Source organism: Marmota marmota, unplaced genomic scaffold (genome assembly GCF_001458135.2).
Source record: "Marmota marmota marmota unplaced genomic scaffold, marMar, whole genome shotgun sequence".
Classification (NCBI taxonomy): Eukaryota; Metazoa; Chordata; class Mammalia; order Rodentia; family Sciuridae; genus Marmota; species Marmota marmota.
In genome coordinates, this window is record NW_026000242.1 from 19,082,441 (window position 1) to 19,103,428 (window position 20,988).

The 20,988-nt window shown below is 36.2% G+C and overlaps 1 protein-coding gene across 5 annotated transcripts in view; it reads left to right on the forward strand.

Annotated features, from left to right (window-relative positions):
• The window catches only part of Pdgfd (platelet derived growth factor D), a 231,506-nt gene that overhangs the window by 131,486 nt on the left and 79,032 nt on the right, over positions 1–20,988 (forward strand). For 4 of the 5 annotated variants that reach the window (XM_048795790.1, XM_048795792.1, XM_048795793.1 and 1 more), the window contains exon 2: positions 18,129–18,333. In XM_048795790.1, the coding sequence (XP_048651747.1) occupies positions 18,129–18,333 (205 nt within the window). The remainder of the gene's footprint in view (positions 1–18,128; positions 18,334–20,988) is intronic. The other variant, XM_048795791.1, reaches the window with a different exon arrangement.

Here is a 20,988-nt window from a genome sequence, read left to right on the forward strand (position 1 = left end):
CTGATCTGAAGGAGAACCTGTGAAGGTTTTATTTTCCAGAAGCTTTCAGTCTGGGAAATGCAGACATGGCCTAGGCATAGGATGAATGTTTCAGGAAGTATCAATAAAGGACCACATAAGTTTCTTGTCACAATGTATAAGAAATGTTTTTTTTTCCTCTTTTCCCTTTATCACTTACCATATCATGATACTCTTATTTGCTTTCATCTAAAAATCCTCATCTCATAATTACCAGTGAGAACAGCAAGTCACTGTACTAGACTTTCACATCTCTCTGGAGAAAGAAATGGCAGTGAAGTGCCTTCATCAAACACTATATTAAGCAATGCCAAGGGTCTTATCTATGACATAACATACATTGTGCAGTGACTTTGTGTAAGTCTCTATGGTACGTACAGATTTAAGATGTCCACATACCTCCCCCACCAAAAGTTAGCATCCCAGAATATAAGATTAAGACCCAGGCAATGTCCCCAATGTAAGCCTTTGGAAGGAATAAGTCAGGCATCTACAGAGATTCTCACAGGTGGATAAAAAGATTTAGACTTCCACAATTCAATTATTGTTTATTGAACACTTTCATGTATAAGTATTTTGGGTTTATGAAAATCACTACTTGGAAGGAGTATTTTTTTGTAATGGATATAAGTATAGAATTTGACAGAACAGTGATCAAGAATATGTTTACTGCTATACTAGAAATTTGAACTGAAGAAAGTAGGAATGAAGACTAAAGTTTGACTCACAAGGACTGGGACTCAGCTCATGATAGAGTTTTAATGTTCACATCTAATGCCTTTGTTTTTGTTTATATACACTGGCTAACAACACACCCAAGGACTATTAACAGATCTAAGTAGTCCACTTGGGCTGCTATAACAAAATGCCATACTGGGTTGCTTATAATCAAGATTATTTCTCACAGTTTTGGAGGTTGGGAAGTTCAAGATCAAGGCACCAGCAGATTCATGTCTGGTGAAGGTCTCCCTTTTCTGGTTCAGAGAGGCACCTTTTCACTGTGTCCTCACTTGGCAGAAGGGGTGAGAGACGTCCTGTTCATGAGGGTTGTTCTCTTATGATCTAAGTACCTCCCCAAAGGTATACCTCCTAATAGGATGACCTTGGGAGTTAGGATTTCAACATATAAATTTGGAGAGGACACATACATTCAGCTATAGCAAAGAGATGTCTGAGGGACAAAAAATCAGGGAAGATTTCTTACAAATCTTAATTCCAAAGGACTAACATTTCTTTAGTGGCATTACATGGTAAACTTAAAGGAAAGTCTTTTCTACTAAACTGTCTTTGTACCAAGCAGGTTATAAACATCCTTGTCAGAGAAAGAACTATGTGATATTACTTTTCTTCATTCCAACAGTGGTCATAGTACCCCATCCATGTTGAAGCAACATGCACTTCCAAGTGGCCTTTTAAACCTTGATAAAAATACAAACTTACCTGACAGTTGTTAAATCACTCTCCTTGGTTGCCATCCCAAATGCCCCTCTTGTCCTTTGTTTCTTACTAATAGAATTCTGATGGGTAGACTGATCTTTGGGGGAGGTGTTATTACCCACACCCCAGGGTATCCTTGGTAATTCCATTCCTCTTGCCTGGACTAACACAGACATGGGAATATACTCAGTGAGGCAGAGGGAGAGTGGACTTGGAGATGAGGGTGGAGGTTCTAGAAAGGTTCTGCTTTTTGAGATCCAAATGGGAAGCCTTTTTATTTAGCTTCTGAGTCCAACCCTGTGAGGGGGAGAACACTGGAGCCACTCTCTGGTTTTGAGACAGCAGCCAACACCCCCAGGAAGGCAGAACAGAGAGGTGGAAAGACCCATGACTGCCCAGCCAACTCTGCACTTACAAGACCTGGAAGTGTCCACCTCCTGACTGCCTACGTGAGTTAGCCTGTTTCCCTTATTGTTTAAGTCACTTTCAGTTTGGTCATCTGTTACTTGGCAGCCAAAATCAGTCTATAAGATCAGTGGTTTGACTAAACACACAGTGCCCTACAAATAAAACAAAAGGCTCCTCCCTGCATGCAGAATTTCAGTCAGATTTATACACAGGCAGTCCATGAGAGCTTACTACTCTTAGAAAATTGATAAACCCAGAGAGATTTTTTTTTCCTATTGAGATTTTGGACTTTGTAGCACGAACATGAAATTAATAGTGAAAAGCAGCTGGTATTCAATGCAGTGCTGCCATGTGAGCTCTATATATGCATGAAAGGACCGTGTCTCTGTTTTTAACTAAAAGTGAAAATAGAAATGTAAAATATGTAAATCGCTAAATTGGACAACCATGCAAAACTATCATATGGTATCATCATTTGATGAAATGTGCCATTCTGGAGAGTTTCATGTACACTAATATTCTGGTACTTATAAATTCATTCCATTTTCACACTTATCAAAACCCTGTTTTGTTCAGTATATAGTTTTGAGGTCTAATGTAGAGACATATGCAACTTAGAAAATGATGCTTCTGGATATGCTGTTTTATTTATGGCAAATGTTAAATAGGTGATTTTCTTATGTGCACAGGTGCTTTAAAATGTTTTTTTTTTTAATTTTGAGTGCAAAGGCAATGCTGTCTTTTCTTTTTTACTTGTGAAATACCAAAAGAGATGGCCTGTACTTCTTCAATTCTGAAATTGATCTTTTTCTCAGATTAACTTCAAATGTAGCTTTTTTCACACCTGAGACCCCCTTAAGAACAAGCAACATCTGCATTTCTTTCTCAAGTAGTAGCCTGTCAATCTAAATTGAAAAAGAGAATATTGTTCAGGTGCTGGTTTCTCACAGCATGGCATCTGTGAAAATCTCACAGAAGATTAGTAACTCTAACACAATTTAAAACTTAGAACCTTATTAAATGTGCTCCAGAATAAAATCCAGTAAAGTTTAAAAGCATGGTTTAAACCTGGGTTTATGAATGAAATTTAAATAAAGAGCTAATTGACAGAGTTTGGAACAACAGATACAATGGCAATATCCTTGAAGTTTTCATATGATGGAAATAGGAAGTTTTATTTTTTTTCATTTGCAAAAAATATTAGAGAAGAAACAAGAGCTTGCCTGTTCCACTTGGTGGTATCACACATAGGATGAAAGCATGAATTTTTTCCACTATCTAAATGAAGCTCCTGTTTCTCACCCGCATGCTATAAGATCTCAGTAAATGCTGACAGAGTGATGGATTACTTCGGATCTTATTCCAGAAACTAGCTTTTTTTTTTTTTTTTTGCTGCTCATGTAAGAGATTATCTGATTATTATTAATATGTGGGCTCCTGGAGAAACGAGGCAGATGCTGGTATATTATCAGCCATTTTTTTCCTTAAAGCCTTCCAGTTTTCTAGCACAAACCACAGTAGATCTCTAAGATGGCTGTTTAGGTTCACAAATAGGTTACTTTTACCAATACATTACACACAATTCCATTCTTCTCAAAATTAATTAAGTGATAGTTTATATTGTCCTTTATTAAAGATTACACCTGTTACTTCCAAGTGATCTGAAAAATTAATCAAGGTTACCATGGAGCAGCTCAACAAAAAAGCAACTTTCCCTTATACTAATATATATTTCATAGGTTAAGGATATGTGGTGAGAATTTAGAATAATTTCTGAAGAATACTATGTATTAGAATATTTGTGAGTTCCTTATCTGACGGTGTGACTCTATCTAGCATATATATTCTGAATATTATATGACCCTGTCTGAGTCATTTAACCTAATTTTTCCTGCCAAAGACAATGTTATTTACTATCAATTTTTTTCTTAAAATTGATGGTTACAGAGATTAAACAGTATAATCTTGAGATAGAAAACAGTCTCCTCTGATGTATCACCAGTTCCATGCAGTTCTTTCATTTATTCAATTATTTATTCATGCAGCAAACTTTTTTTTTAGAGAGAGAGAGAATTTTAATATTTATTTTTTTTAGTTCCCGGTGGACACAACATCTTTGTTTTTGTATGTGATGCTGAGGATCGAACCCGGGCCACATGCATGCAAGGCGAGCGCGCTACCGCTTGAGCCACATCCCCAGCCCTCATGCAGCAAACTCTTAAATTGACAGCTGTTAAGTGAGAGAGACTAAGCATAGTACTAGGATTATAGTACCATGCTGTCATGTGAGGCATCACTAGCAGAGCTACACATATGCAGTAGTGAGATGAAGAGAAGAATTAAACCCAGAGAATATTAGCCTCATTTGTTTCATTCTTCCTGCATGATATGCTTAACTGGTTATAGAAATCTAATTGTTTTGTATAAGTTACTTAGTGTTTCAGAAAAATTGATAATAATGAGAACTAATGGATAGGGTTGATTTGAGCTTTAAATGAACCAATAATGATTAAACACTGTGGTACCTAGCTCATATTTAGCAATATTAACTTTTGTGAAAAGTATTAATTTGACATTCCTGGAGATTCTGAAGAGTGTATAAATTGCTACATAAATGTAATTTTTCCCAGAGATTTATTTGCTTTTAGTTAAGTATATCACCATTTATTCTGTTACTTCCAAACAAATATTCATCCAACAAGTAATATTTAGATACCTACAATGAATAGTACTTCTATCTGGAAATGTATAATCTTGTTGAACAGGCTAGAGAAAAGGAAAATTATAGAGTAATCAGGAGATATGAAATATGACTCACTAGTGATATAAAAGATGACAAAAATGTATTTCTGATTCTCTTTCTGGGCACATGCCAGACTTTATTAATTAGCCTTTTGCTTTGTTTGTTGTTTGTTAGATTGTTCCATAATGTAGACATAGGCTCAGACTTCTTTTATTTTTTTAAAATGTTTTGGTTCTTTTGGGTTATACATGACAGCAGAATCCATTTTAATATAATTATACATACATAGAATGTATCAAATATATCTTATTCTAGTTAGAGTTCCATTCTAATGGATGTACATGGTGATGGGATTTACTTTGTTCTTTTCACATATGTACATGGGAAAATTATGTCAGATTCATTCCATTGTCTTTTCCCCCTCCCTTCCCTTCACTAACCATTGTCTAATCTCCTGCATTTCTATTTTACCCCCATCCCTTATTGTAGGTCAGCTTCTACATATCAAAGAAAACATTTGACCTTTGTTTTGTGGGGGATTGGCTTACTTCATTTAGCATTATAGTCCTCAGATCTACCTGTTTGCTGGTGAATGTCATAAAGTCATTCTTCTTTATGGCTGAATAAGACTCCATTGTGTATACATACCACATTTTCTTCATCCATTCATCTATTGAAGGGCATACAGGTTGATTCCATAGCTTAGCTATTGTGAACTGAGCTGCTATAAACATTGATGTAGCTGCATCACTATAGTATGCTGATTTTAAGTCCCTTTGGGTATAAGCCAAGGAGTGGATAGCTGGGGAAAATGGTGGTTCCATCCCAAGTTTTCTGAGGAATCTCCTCCATACTGCTTTCCAGAGTGGTTGCACCAATTTGCAGTCCTACCAGCAATGTATGAATATACCCTTTCCCCCCCACATCCTTGCCAACATTTATTGTTACTTGTATTCTTGATAATTGCCATTATCACTTGAGTAAGATGGAATCTCAGTGTAGTTTTAATTTCCATTTCTCTAATTGGTAGAGGTGTTGAACATTTTTTTATATATTCTCTGACCATTCATATTGCTTCTTCTGAGAAGTGTCTGTTCATTTCCTTTGCCCATTTATTGACTGGGTTATTTGTGAGTTGTTTTTTTTTCTGGTGTTAAGTTTTTTGATTTCTTTATGTATCCTGGAAATTAATGTTCTATCTGAGATGCAGGTAGCAAAGATATTGTCCCATTTTATAGGCTCCCTCTTCATACTCTTGATTATTTGCTGTGAAGATTTTTAGTTTGATGTCATCACATTTATTGATGATTGATTTTACTTCTTGTGTTTTAGGGGTATTATTAAGGAAGTCAGTTCCTGAGCCAATATGTTGGAGTGTTGGGCCTACATTTTCTCCTAGTATATGCAGGATTTCTGGTCTAATTTCTAGGTCTTTAATCCACTTTGAGTTGAGTCTACATAACAATATTTAAAGATCCATTGACATGATACTTGTTGAAAAGTAAGACACCATCTATGTATAACCTTGCACTGATCAAGTAATTACACTGGGGAGAAAAAGAGATCTGTATTAAAAGCACACATAGGGGGAGAGATAGAGGTTAAATTTCATTCTAATACAAATGGATTTCCAGTTTTTCCAGCACCATTTGTTGAAGAGGCTGTCTTTTCTCTAATGTATGTTTCTGGCAACTTTGTCTAATATGAGGTCACTATATTTATTTGGGTTTTTGTGTGTCCTCTATTTTATTCCATTAGTCTTCTAGTCAAGGTTTTTGGTCTAATGCCTAGGTCCTTGATCCACTTTGAGTTGAGATTCCTTCTTAAGATGTACTGTGAGAGAGAATCCATCAGCATTCAAGTTTATTTTCTGGGTAAAACCTACTTGCCATCTCTAGCAAGACAAAAGTTCTGAAAAAACTCAAGACCACTTACTCAAACATATTTTCCTAACACAGCATCACCATTTTCCTTTCTTTGTTGAAAGTTTAGGTCTGGTCATGTGGTTTTCTTAGACCAATAAAAGTGACTGCAAGCATTTAAAAATGAATGGGCAGGTCTGGGGGTGTAACTAGAGACAGAACATTTATCTGATGTGCACAAGGCCCTGGGTTCATTCCCCAACACTACAAAACAACAACAACTAAAAAACAGTGAATGGGAAAGTCTTCATCTCCTGGCATCCCCCTCCCCTCCATGATTCTTAAGGTAAGGATGAAACCTCATTAATAAGTTTTAGAGTTATAAAACATGAAGCAAAATCCCACCAATCCCAAGTGAGTATGTAATGTAAAAAAATAAAAATAAACTTTTTTGTAGAAACCGCTGGGATCTAGGCTGGCTAGATCTTGACTAATACTATTCCTTGAGTATACCTAGTACAGGACAAAGTCCCTGGGGGAAGCTCACCAGTCCACATAACAATATTTAAAGAGATACATTGGCATCATACTTGACAAGGAAACAAAAAGCTTGTTCCATTCTAAGACACCATCTTGCAATGATCAAGTAATTACATTAGGGAGAAAAAGAGATCTGCATTAAAAGCACACAGGAGTCTTTTTAATAAAATGATAGTTGCACATACATTTATCCAGAAAAGTATAATCTCTTATTATTTCAATGAACATCCAAATTCGAGCCTTTTTCTCTCAAAAGTCTTCTAAATCATTACTGTCCTTTGGTATTGATAGCTTCAAGGTAATAGGACCTTTTTCATAACCAGTATATGTTATCTTGATTTGCTTAGTGACCATTTTTAGGATCAAAGAATTTTGAAGAATACAGAGAAATGCTGTGACTATACCTGTGTTTTCTATTTAATTATGTGATTTTTAGCATTCTTGCATTACATATCACTAGACTAAATAATTCTCTTGAAAACGACCAGTTTTGACAGGTAAATATTTAGCACCATCATAATGCATGAATTATTTACATTAATCTCTCATAGCTTTGACAATTCTTTGACTTACTCTGAGATATTTCATAATTTCTAGTTCTTTTAATTTTATTGTCTGAGGTGGGCCGTGAATTTATTTCCTAGAGCAGCAATGAAAAATCAAAATATAGTTTTTACTTATATGTATCTTCCCAGCTTTGGTCCCATAAAGTATTTGATTAGTTCTTTACCAGAGAAGATGTCATTTCTCCATCTTTTAGTATATTTACATTTTGTCTCATTTTACATTTATCTGCACATAACATGTTTTTGACTTTTGTGCTGCATCCTATCATAGTGCAGTCTTTATAAAGGCATTACAAATGACTTTATAAAACTTTCTAAACTTAAATATCCAAATAGTTCTACTTCATCCATATTGGGAACTATTAAAGAAATACCTGAGATTGAAAGAAGATGAATAATCATCTCTTTTAGCATGACTAAATTTATAGACCACAAACTATAATAATTATTTCCCAGCTTCTCTTCCCTAACAGCTAGATAATAACTTTTAACACTAATCATATTTCTCTATTTTGAAATATTAAAAAATGTTACAAAAATATTTTAGAATTCCAGTAAAATTTGGTGTTAAAACAACTGAATCCATACACAGCACTCAAGCCATAATTTAATAAATATTTAAGTACAATTATAAATATACATAATATGCTCATTATATGATGTGTAACTCATATGTAATTATTTAATATAGACATAGATATAACCATACCATAAATAATAAATGATGTGGTTCTTATATTAACTCCTAGTTTTCTTCTAGGAATTGGTGAGCCCTGTAGTCAGAAGAGACTAAGAAATTGCCTTTATCCATGGAGATCAATTTTTTTATCATTAGGGTATTCTATGATCATCTTCTCTGTTCCACACTGTGTAATCCATTTACCATTTGTATTAGATTGATTACTTACTCCCTCTTGAAACTTACCCTGTGAAATGATTTTAGAACATCCTTCTTCTCTGTGAATGCTTAAATTTCACACTTGAAACATATAGTTTTCCTTGACAATATTTATAAAAATTTGGTGCTGTGATTTGAATCTTGTTTGTCCTTCCAAAACTCATGTTGGAATTTGATTATATTGTGGCAGTGTTGGAAGGTAGGACCTGTAAAGGTAAGTAGGTCGTTAATGCCTTTCTTGCTTGAGTGGGTTCTTGCCTTCATGGGACCAGATTAGTTACTGCATGAGGCTGCCCCTCATATTTCCTCTCTTTAGAATGAGCCCATCTGCCCTTCTACTTTCTGCTGTAAACTGGAGCAGCTTGACTAAAGAATTCTCTTGAAAGCGACTGAAGCCAAGCAGGTGCTAGCACCATTCTGTTGGATGTCCCAGCCTCCAGAGACATAGACCAAAATAAACTTCTGTTCTTTATAACTCACCTAGTCTCAGGTATTTCTGGCAACAGAAAACAGGCTAAGACAGTTGCTTTTCCTATACTAAATGTTCTGTAGACTACATGCTAAATCTAGTTATTCCTGAGTGTACTTTTCATTCTATTTTGCCTGTTATCCGTCTGTGTTCCCAAGCTCTGTTGGCAGGAGTTGTCTTGTTTTCTGGGCAAGTTAGTATAATTAAAAAGATCTCTTGCCAGGTATGATAGCTCAGGCCTCTAATCCCAGCGACTCTGGAGGCTGAGGCAGAAGGATTGCAGGTTCTAGTCTAGCCCCAGCAGTAGGCAAGGCCTTAAGCAATATACTGAGAACCCGTCTCAAAAAAGGTGGGTGGGTGCTGGGGATGTGACGCAGTGGTTAAGTGCCCCCTGGGTTAATCCGCAGTACCAAAAAGAAAAGAGTGTCTCTATTCAGAAGTCTTTGATTCTAGTGTACTTTGTCATGCCATTCAACATTTTTTCCCCATCTGCCACAATTCTGAATGTAATTATTTCTTATTTTCACATCCTTCACATGTGAATAATATCACAACCTAGACTTACAGTGAAAGAAAGGAAATATCAGAGAATAAACTAATATCAACTACCACAATGTGATAAAATATAGCTCTTTAACTAGATTTTAATTTTCAAAAAATAGATTAAAAACCATTTCAGAAAGGTAGATGATTTCCATTTTAATATACTCATACATTCACTTCTATAATCCACCTATAAAATGCAGCAGTTTTGAAGGAAAGAATATGATTGCTCACTAGCATACAAAAATAAAACAAATGATTTTATATTAAAATCCCTGATGGGGTGAAGGATGGTAATTAAAAGCAGAATGTTCAGGAACTACTATATTCCTGGGAACTATTTCTGGCAAATATTCAAAACTTTTTACTTTTTTGGTGAGTTAAGATACTTGGATAATTTTTAGCTCAGGAAATAATCAAGATTACTCCCTAAAAACATTGTCTCCAAATTGTTACTACGAACAAGTTTGTCTATAAAACATTAACACAATAGTTGGTGCCAAAAAGCTGTAATTTAAAATGTATACACAATAATATATAACTGGCAAACAATCAACTCTTTCCCAAATCATCATAAAGAGAAAGGTTTTGTATCACTACTGATTTCTCAGAAAAACCTCTGATGGAGAATTCTAAATAACTTACTGGTATTTAATCAGCTTTACTCTGGAGTGCTTAAAAGCAGGCCATAGATTGAACAGAGGTGAATGTTGTTTTAACAAAGCTGATGTGGGCTATCGGAAAACTGGTTCTCACTAGGAACATGTGCAAGGTGTTAACAGAAAATTCCTTAATGAAAATTGTCCCATTAATGGTCCCAGAGGGAATTCAGTCCATTGATTATAAGCTTCAGTGCCTTAGCAAACACTGAGGGGGGAATAAGCCTACATGCTGATTTCCAAGCTAATATTGTTAAAGTTTAATTTTCACCTTTATCAGTTCTCATGGTGAGACTCCAGCCCTATACTTTTTAAGTTAGAAAATAATTCAAGGAATATAATCTAATTAAATTCAGTTTCTTGCAAATGGGTATTTTAAGGTCTGTTCTATAAGGTGACCTGTTCAGGGCTGAGGGTGGGTCAGTGGTAGAGGACTTGCCTGGAATGTGAAAGGCCCTGGTTCTATCTCCAGCACAGAAAAAAAAAAAAACACAGTGGGGAATACAACAAATTCACTTATTCATTCTTAATTTAGGGACTTGCCTACTCTCCTTTTAATCCATCATATGAGTGTGTGTGTGTGTGTGTGTGTGCACTGCTAAAACAATATATTGCACGGGTCTCACCTATTAAGGTTGTTCATCCTAGGACACTTTTCTGTATTGAGTTTTTATTTGTCAAAAGACAATGCAGAAATCATCAGAAACAGCTGGATAGAAATAATGATGATACATTTCTAAGACACAAAACCAATTTTTGATTCACTCTGCCAAGCTTGCTATTCTAAATTGGATGCTTGCCTAGAATGAGAGTCTGTAGGAAGTAGTCACCTGATTTAATATATTGCTTAATAGAAAAAAATTTGAGAACAGACCACAAATATAACAGCAAACTCTCCCACCATTACTCCATCCTTCTGTCCTTTCCTTTCTGGTTACAAATTTCAAGTGTAGTAGGACCTGGCTATGGTACAGTAAATAGACTCCTTGATTGAAATAGTCTGGAGTAGGAAGCAGTCATTTCAGAATTAATATCTAAGCCAGATAGCAAACAGGATGATTTGAGTGAAACTCTCTCAAAAATAATCCTTTAATGTTCATACTAAATGTGCTCCTACAAGTGTCAGAGCCACCAGCTACATTGGAATTGAATTTCCAATATTTGAGTCATTTTACAACTTTATTTTTTATTAAATTGTCTTTTATTTGTTATCTTTCTTGCTGTTATCTGCCTTTCAGTTTTAAAAAACTATGTGCTGTAGCCATTCATCCATGTAGTATGTAACAGAAAATTTTGAGTGTCTCCATATAACCAGACTGGCAAGGCATCAAGGTTACCTTCATAAACAAGATGAAGGCTTTTCCATAAGGAATTTAATATTCTGCAATACAATCTTCTTTTTACTTTCCAATTAAACTTTCCAAGAAATTATAAGGCAACTTTGAGTATTTGTTTTTATCTCATGTACCTAGCCAGCTTCAGAGAGAAATCTTTCCTTAGTTTTGAAAACATAAAAAATACATTATATCTAATTAAAAGATTTGTTTTAATTCCTTCATAACATATTCAATAAAAATTAATGTGCTGAGTGGATAATTATGTCAAGGGACACTTTTCTTCAAATTGGTGACAGGTAAAGATTTTCCTAAAAATTGTGTTGGTCAACTTGTTGAAATCATCAATTTATACTGTTACTATAAATGATAGCATAAGACTGTATACAATATCATTTTTAGGTGCAAAAGGTGTAATGATTTTTCCCACTAAAAATTTGGAGTTTCAGATTCCACTGTCCCACTGTTGCCTCATTTTGCCTGTTAGCCATGTCAAACCACTGACAATTTTGTCCCCTTGGAAAAAAAACCTTCTGAGTGTCACATCATCTTGGACCTGAAAAAAAACACAAAATCATATATGCTACTTTGTCCAGATCCATCAATTAGGAAACAGAAACCAGAAAGATGACATGATATGTCTAGTGCCGCTATTTGTAGTTCTGGGAAAAGTTACCAAGACTAGAACATGGTAAAGCTGAATTCAGGGTTCAGTGCTTGAACATACTATACCAGACTTTCATTATTTTTGACTTGCAATAAATCATTTAAATTTCTCTCTGTTGGTTTTGTTACCTGTTAAAGTAACAACAAAAACAACAACAAAGATTCTGTAAAAAAAAAAAAAAGGATGAAAGCAATAATATTTATGTCCCATTTTTTGGTCAATTTATTTTTATGTTAAACTTATAAAATGCATCTGAATGAACTATATTTCACCCCATACAAATGGAGCTTCCCTGTGGTTGTTTAGCAGCAGAAGTTGGGCTGTATGGTTTACATATCATTTAACTGCATACTGGATAGTGCTGCTTTGACATATTGTTGGATAATGACACAGTCAATTTACAAATGAAATTTGGTAATAATCCCTTTGCAAGTTGGGAATTTCCTGACTCTTGACTATTCTTTGTTTTGGGCTTGTAGCTGTAGTCATAAGTTTTCTGAGTTCATGCTGTTGCCTCCTGGCTGTCTTATGGGGACAAAAAAATGAGGCAAATGGAATATGTCTGTACTATTGCACTGAATTTGTGTGAGGTGGCACAGCTGCAAACTATATCATTGTTGTTCCTATGGAAACATAAACATTGATCAGGTATTTTAATCCTTACTTCTACAATTTAGAATTTGCCCTTTGCATCTTGCATTGTCATAGACAGTATTGTGTTCTAGCAGAGGATAGGATGTATTGCCATTATTCATAATTTCATTTCTTATTAAACACTATTATATGTGATGGATTATATGTATTTGTTGGGATCAGTCATGACTTTTTCATGAATGAGGATAACTGAGATAAGGTGCAAGATCCAGCTGATTAGTGTCAAGAGCAAAGAAATAGGTAGCCTGGTACCCCCTTATTGTATACGAGATATGATGTCCTGAAGGAGGTTCCAAGGTCAAATACAGGAAAGTGAGTCCAGGAAAGGTCATCAGCCAAGGAGGTGAGACCAAAAGCCAGATGTGAGGTACAGAATCAAAGCAAGGAGTTGGAAGAACCAGAGAAATTGATAATAAGAAGCAAGAAAGTAGAAATTTTGAATGTTCAGTGGTTCTCAACTTTAGGGTTCAGGATTGCCAGGGGACTTACTAATGCCTGTGGTGGACTCCCTCTCTGGAACCTCTTTCAGTAGGCCTGTGGTGCAGCCTGAGAACTGGCATTTCTAACAGTTCCTGGATGATGCCCATGATGCTGGTCTGGGGACCACACTGAGAACCATTAATCTAAATGAACTTCAAAGATATGTGATAGTGCCTATGGAGACTTTTCATCTGGAATACTTTTTAGAAGATTGGGGGATGACTGGATATAAGTATAATATTTTGGTTTTTTTGAAAAATTACATTTTGTAAGTCAAATGAATAGTTCAGAGTTTATGAGAATATGAACTTCTTTCTGTATTTAAGATGCAAGGTAAGACTTTATATTCTTGCTATAAAAACATATGTAGAAATTATTCCCTATCAATGAAAAGTGATTTGTTTCCTATTTTTGTGGCTTAACAGCTAATATACAGTGCTTACTGTGGTAAGCATGTATACTTTGAAAGTAGACAGCTTAGGGTCAGATCTTGATTCTACCACTGGCTTTGGGCCTTGAGGTCACAAATCCTTTAAACTCTAAGAGCCTCCTTTGTATAGTGAGGATAGTATCAACTGCACAGGGCTGTTGTAAGGATTAAGTGAAGTAGTGGCTTTAGACCACATATTGGAGTGTGTAGCATATAATAATTGCTCCATAAATGTTAGCTGCTATTGGAACACTGGAGTAAATGTGTGTTTTCAGGAATGTGACTTGGCCTAAAGTACTTTGGTAGTGATCTCAGGTTTAACCTGATAAGTTGTTCTCTGTATCTATAATTCTCTATAAGTCCTCTGCTAAGATTAGGCATGAGTTGGCATGAAGTTATAAATCATACGTAAACAATGTGATTCAGAAGTTAAAATGTGTTCCAGATAGCCAAGAATCTAAAACTGCGCATAGCAAATTTCAGATTAAGAGGGAAGAACACTTTATATAGCTCAGTAGTCAAGAACTATGTGACCAGGTTGTCTGGGTTTGTATTCTGATTCCACCTTTAACCAGCTCTGTGACCTCTCCAGAATCATCACATGTCAAATAGTGGCAATAATAACACACATTTCAGAGAATTGTTATAAGTGCATACGGTCATATATGTGCATGCTTGTGCAAGCATACACACACACAGGAGAGCATATATAAAGTGATTATACCCTGTAAATGAAATGAGAAAAATGCTTACAACAATGTCTGGTTCAAAATAAACATTTCTATAGCTTTTTGTTATTCATATTCACTGTGTGTATATATTTGCAAAATTTTATTTCTAAAGACAAATAAATCAGAAAAAATAATAGTAGAGCATAGGTCTGTGAGATATTTACAAAATTAGAAACAAGTGCTGTCACAAACAATATAAAAAAGAAAATACTTCTTTCTTCCTGCTTTATCATCATCAAATTATAATTAGCCTTTCGCTTATAACCAGAGTTAGTATCTTTAAGACAATCTAGACTTGATTGACATCCTAAAACAAAAAAGAGACAAATCCCTTTTATACTTAAAAAATTCCCTAGTTTTGTTTCTGCATTTGACTCTCTTGACCACTGTATCAGTAATGGTGAAATCATTCCTTTTCTTAGTCTAACTTAGACTTGGCTTCACTCCCAGCCGTTACTTTTAACTTACCCAACTCTTCTTTCATCAGCTACCACTCCTAGGCACCAGGCATATAGCTATCCCTACTCAGGGTATATTTCCTCTCTGAAAGATTCCTAAGACTTCCTTTAGGCCTCACATCTATTCTATTCTCTCAGCTCAAGCCTTTGCCCATATCCACAAAGCCTGTTAACATTTCCACTTGAATTCTTCACCACCAGATCAAAATTGAACTTGTATGTCTTTAAAACCTTTTCTCTTTGCAATACCCCTGAGTATAAAAATACCATGCTGGACCCAGTTCCTGGGCTTAACATGTTGCCGCTGACTCTGACCCATCCCTTTGCATTCCTTTCTTAACTACATGTTCCTTTTGACTTTTTCCCTGGTGCAGCTTCATGGCCAACTGCCCTTCTTTAGTTAGAACATATCACCCTAGTAGCTACCTCCCAGGAGACAGGAATTACTTCTGAACCACTTTCAACAAGCTGTTTGCCCATTCCACAGCTTTTGTGTTTTCATTTATATTAAGTGCAGACACTTCTGCATGGCTTCTGCCTGGCCTTTAGGTATTTCTGTAGTTTGCATTTAAAGCCTGTTTCCTCCCCCTGTCTCCCTTGGGCCAGGTTGACTTCTCTGGATAGACTTCTGACGATGATGCCACGAATACCCTTTATACTCACCACTATCTAGGTCTGCAACTACAGCATTTACATTCAGCACTTAGCATTCCTTTGTGCCTGGTATACATTCGCTTTGCTTTCCAGGTGTAGGAAGATAGGAATCACTCTTTAAATGTTCTTAAATTATACCTGAATCTAGAGTAGCACTTGAAACAGGAAATGAGCACACAAAGAACCACTGAATGTTAACCCTGAAAGAAATCTAAGAGAAATGTGCCATCTGGCCCCCCCTTATTATACAAAGCAATAATCCGATCACCTAGATGGATATTTTAAACATAATAGCTATATATTTAGATATATTGTCCTTCTATTCATGGTAAATGGAATCCAGTTGCCATGGACGATATAGAGTTTTGTTTTAGTAAATCATATTTGCTTTTGATTAAAAACACTATTTAGAAAGAAAAGTTAAGAGCTAAGAAAATATGGAAAAAAATTAAGAAAGCAATCCTCAAATAAGCCTCAAAAATACTGCCGTACATATGGTCAGAGTTTGCATTTACTCAATCATTGTTGAGCGATTGATAGCTCATATCCTACAACCTAGAAAATAGTCTTCAGACCCATTTCCTAAACCCCCTACGATGAAATGAGCAGATAATAATTTTCATAGTTACATTTTCAGCAAAAGGTCAAGGGAAGAGAAGAATTAAGGATCAATTGGTAGAAATGTTTCTTGGTTCTTCTGAGGTTGTCCATTTGCCAGATTCACTGGAGATGGTAATATTACTACATATCCAGTGCTGTCATCCTGAGGCATAGAGTGGGGCATCTCTCTCCTACCAATGCACCTCCTGGGTCTCTCACTCATACACAAAATCTAGCTGAGCAAGCTGCTGCATATGAAACCCTGAGCAAGCTAAAAATAAATAAATAAATAAATTTCTATGTGCACAAAATTATGTAGACAGGCTTTTGTATTTGGCATGTCAATTCCTGTGTGTTCTCCCTCTCTTATTTTGGAAACTTTAATAGCCACTCTCAGCAGCCTTACTTTATAGTACTTTCCACCAGCTAGTTTAGTCTCATTGCCCAGGCTCAATGAATTATAGACCTCAAAGTAAACGCTCTGCAGGAAAACACAAATAGACTGTGGCTTGAGGTCTATTTGTGGTGGGGTCTAAAAAGCCAACATCTAAAATAGAAAAAAAACTCTGAATACTGGGTGATATGAAAAAGAGATCCCATGTTGATTTAAACTCCTTAAGTCCCATTTCATCAGTTAAGGGTACAAACCCCATGCAACTGCCCCCACTGAAGAACCAGCTGTAGGTTTGGAGGACCCAGACCACATGTACTTCTGACCAACTGGCTCAAATTCAATGTTCTCAAAGCCCCTAAGTTCTGATAATTTCCTAGAATAGCTCCCAGAACTCAGGAGAACACTAAAAGTTTTATTATAAAAGATATATATTAGAACCAGTGAGATAAAAAGACACATAGAGTGAGGTGTGGGAGGATTCCATGAGTGAAGTTTCTCTGTCCTCAGGTTACATCACCTTCCTGGTACCTTAATGTGTATCACAAACCAGTAAGCTTTTTCCTGGCCCTGTAATCCAGGGTTTCTAATGAGGTTTCATTATGAAGGCATGATTGACTGAATAATTAGCAACATGACCATCAGCCTCCAACCCTACGTCTATCCTGAAGTTTGTCAGGTCAGGCTGGTTTCAAGTGGCTGGAAGCCTCCTTCAATTCCATGTTGGTCTTCCTGGCATGGCCAGCCCCAATCCTGAAATCATGTAAACACCCACAGTAAATTGCCTCATTAGGATAAATGCACATGAAATCTCAGGGACCCACCATGAAAAGCAAAGGTAATCCTACCACCTGGGAAATTCCAAGGGTTTGATTCATTCCTTAAACCCAGGACAAAGACCACATAAATTCTTTATTATAAAATGTGCAAAAAGCTACACAAAAATCAGTTCTATTTTAAGTAACAGAAAGCCACAGCCAAAAAATATATATATTTTTTCTACCATAGAACTACATATGTATGTAGTTTTTCTACCATAAAACTATATATGTGTTGTAGTTTTATGGTAGAGAAATTCACTGGAAAAAATGCACAGAAAATAAATGGCCACTGAACACTACTGGAGTATTTTGTTTTTAGTTACTTATTTATCAGCAATATTTATCAAGTACCTACTATGTTAGTCACTGGAAATATACTGTTACATTGTCAGCATGATAAAATTTATTTATTTGAATTACATAGAAAAGAGAAAGGTTGAACTATTTGGAATTATCTGATGATTTTAATTCTAATCAAAATGAACCTGAGTTCTGAAATAGTTGTTAATTTTTGTTTGTGGAATGATGTAAGAGAGGCCCCAAACTATGAAGTTTGGGGCATTAAACTTTGTGAAGAATTTGGGGAGGTGGAGATAATAGAAATAAATATTGCTAGTTTAATCTGAATACTACCATTTGGTCTCATGTTTGTAAAGAAAATCACGAAGTGCTTTGAAATGTCATGTTGTATTATAAATTGTTCTTTTTTTGCTTTCCTGTAATTGGAGCAACCTACTAATTTATACAAGTTGTGACTACTAACAGAGAGCAATCACCTCACAGACTTGTACCGAAAAGAAGAAACCATCCAAGTGACAGGAAACGGTCATGTACAGAGTCCACGCTTCCCGAATAGCTACCCCAGGAACCTGCTTCTGACATGGCGGCTCCATTCCCAAGACAAAACCAGGATACAGCTGGCATTTGACAATCAATTTGGATTAGAGGAAGCAGAAAATGATATCTGTAGGTAAGTGTGGAGAAAATATTTATTATAGGGTACAAAGTATAGAAAAAAGATGAATTTAAAACTTTACATCGGCATTTCTTTTGAGCCCTTTAGACCTACCTAAGATGTATCCCTTCTTTTCCCAAAAAGCTGTTTATTAGCCCTACAGACAAAAACTATAGATATGCTACCACTGAGGGCCTGATAGCCTGCCATGTTAACTCTGGCAACTGTTATGACTCTGTGACTTCCAAAGAAGCGTACAATCTGGAGGTCCATGACCTTCCAAGCAGAGAATAGGCATTGTGAGCAGGTAAATGCATTCAATATCCCAGTCACCTGCAGCAGCTGTACCTGGTCAGAGTGTGGGAACCTGCCATGGGCTTAGGGAGCATAACCCTCAACTCAACTCCTGGAATAGACCCAAGACAATTGTAGCCATGACTTTCCCAAAGCTGAGAGAAGATGGAAGCTGAGGTTCTGGTCAGGACCTTAGTCTGAATTCATACTTTTAAGAATTCAGATATGTATAGGAAGGAAGAGAAAACAACCACAGCATCAGTGCTCCTCCGGCACCTGTTTCCTGTGGTTTCTGGGCCAGGGATGGAAGATGAAAGTTGGACCTGATAATCTTCTCCCTTCTTAACACATTTCAGAGAAAGTCCAGGCTGTTGTTCTTTGAATTGCCCTCCCACAGCATCTTATTCACTTAATTATCATGTGTTAGGCTTTGGGAGGGATTTTTTTTTCTTTTTATACTTTACTGCATGCATTTGTTCTGCATTGCCAATGAACTACTGAACTGCTAAATCCTTTCAGCAGGTTTATTTTTCTTTGAATAATAAAAAAGAGGTGTCTCAAATTTGATCCTCCTTTGTTGCATGTTTATTATGCTGACAGCTTTTATTATGTTGCTACTTTCCCAAGAATAACAGCAGTGACTATTACTTTCTAGGACCACAGAGGGTAATGTATGCCAGAAAACGAGACTAATACATGCAAGGAGAGCCAGTTAATATTTACAAAGAGAATAAACTAAAGCTGATCTTGTGTCTTTTCAACCTTGAAAGAGAGAACTAATTTTCTGTACTGACATGCACCAAAAAAAAAAAAAAAAAAATCCTAGGGGGGAAAACTCTATTAAAAGGTGAGGACAGAAGGTGAGATTGTTAAAGGTGAGAAACAGAAGATACCATGATCCGTTTCTACCCACAAAACACTTCTGATACCAAACGTGTAGGGTTCCCCCCACACATCAACCAATTCTCCACCACCATCTGGGTATCCCACAATTCAAATGAACTCTGCCACCATCTGCTTAGAGTTGGCTATCAATCCCACAAGCCTTTCCTACATTAAATTCACTTGCAGATCCCAGTCCTCCCCCATTTCTAACTGAACAACTGGACAATCAGGGGTCCTTACAGCTCTCCAGAGCAAGTATATGGAAGGGCACCTTCTCCAGATGCATCACTGCCTAAACACTTGATGTATTCACCAACTCAGAAGCTCTCTGTACCCCACAGTTAGGAGGGCTTGTGGAGGTTTCATTATGGAAGCATGGGTGATTGGATCATTGGCTATTGGTGATTAAGCTAAGAGGTTCAGGGTGGGGCTGAAAGTTCTGACCCTCTAATCATAGCTTGGTCTTTCTGGTGACCATCCTCCATCCTGAAGCTATCTAGGGGCCTGCCAAATGTCATCACATCAGGATAAACTCAGTTGTGACTGAAAGGGGCTTATTATGAATAATAAAAGATAATCTTCTCATCCATCACTCAAATTCCAAGGGATTTTGGATAGGAACCACACACAGCTCCACAGAAGGGAAGCCACTAATGAACTTTTAGTCCTAGCCGTGAGCCCTTTGGGCATCCTAGTGTTGAAAATAGGAGAGTAAGTGTTAGGATGGTTTTCTTTCTGGACCCTTCCTTATATCTCACTGGGTCTCAAAATATACAGAATGAGTTAAAGAAGCAAGAGACGGGAAAAAGCAGATCATTTACTTGTCTCAAAATCCTCCCTAAGAAAAAACATGGTACCCTCTTAACTTTGGACTCTGAGTAAAATTAAACTGATGTTGTTTTTTGAAAACAAAAGTGACCTATAGTGTTATTAACAAAGTTTCAAGTATAGTTATGCTTTGAGCAGTAAATATGATTTACATACACTGTATATAAAATGAAATGCAATTGATTTCCTACCATCTGTTCCAAAGCCTCCGTGATGTTTACATTGTAATATTTTATTGCCTAAATAATGATGTTTTGTTAGTGCTTTTTACCTTCCAAACACCATATAAATGTTAAGTAATTAATTTACACAGCACCCAAGAGATATCCAGCTGGTAAAATTATATAAGCCTTCTTATTTTGCCCATAAGGAAACTGAGGCAAAGGACATAAGGGCCTCATAAATCACTGTCAAAGAAATGTAGTCACAATGTTAACATTTTTCACCTACTCCCTAGATTACCCTTCTCAATCAAGTAAGAGGCTCATGGGTAAAACTGGTAAACCATACTCACCAGTTTTATTCATATTTAGCTCTGATGCTTCTTATGAAGATTCCTTCTGGTAACCATGACAGAAAAATATAAGATGCATCAGAGTTTTCTGCCACTGTTCACCCTGAATGCCCACCCTATGCTTTTGACTTTGACATCTGAAATTATTT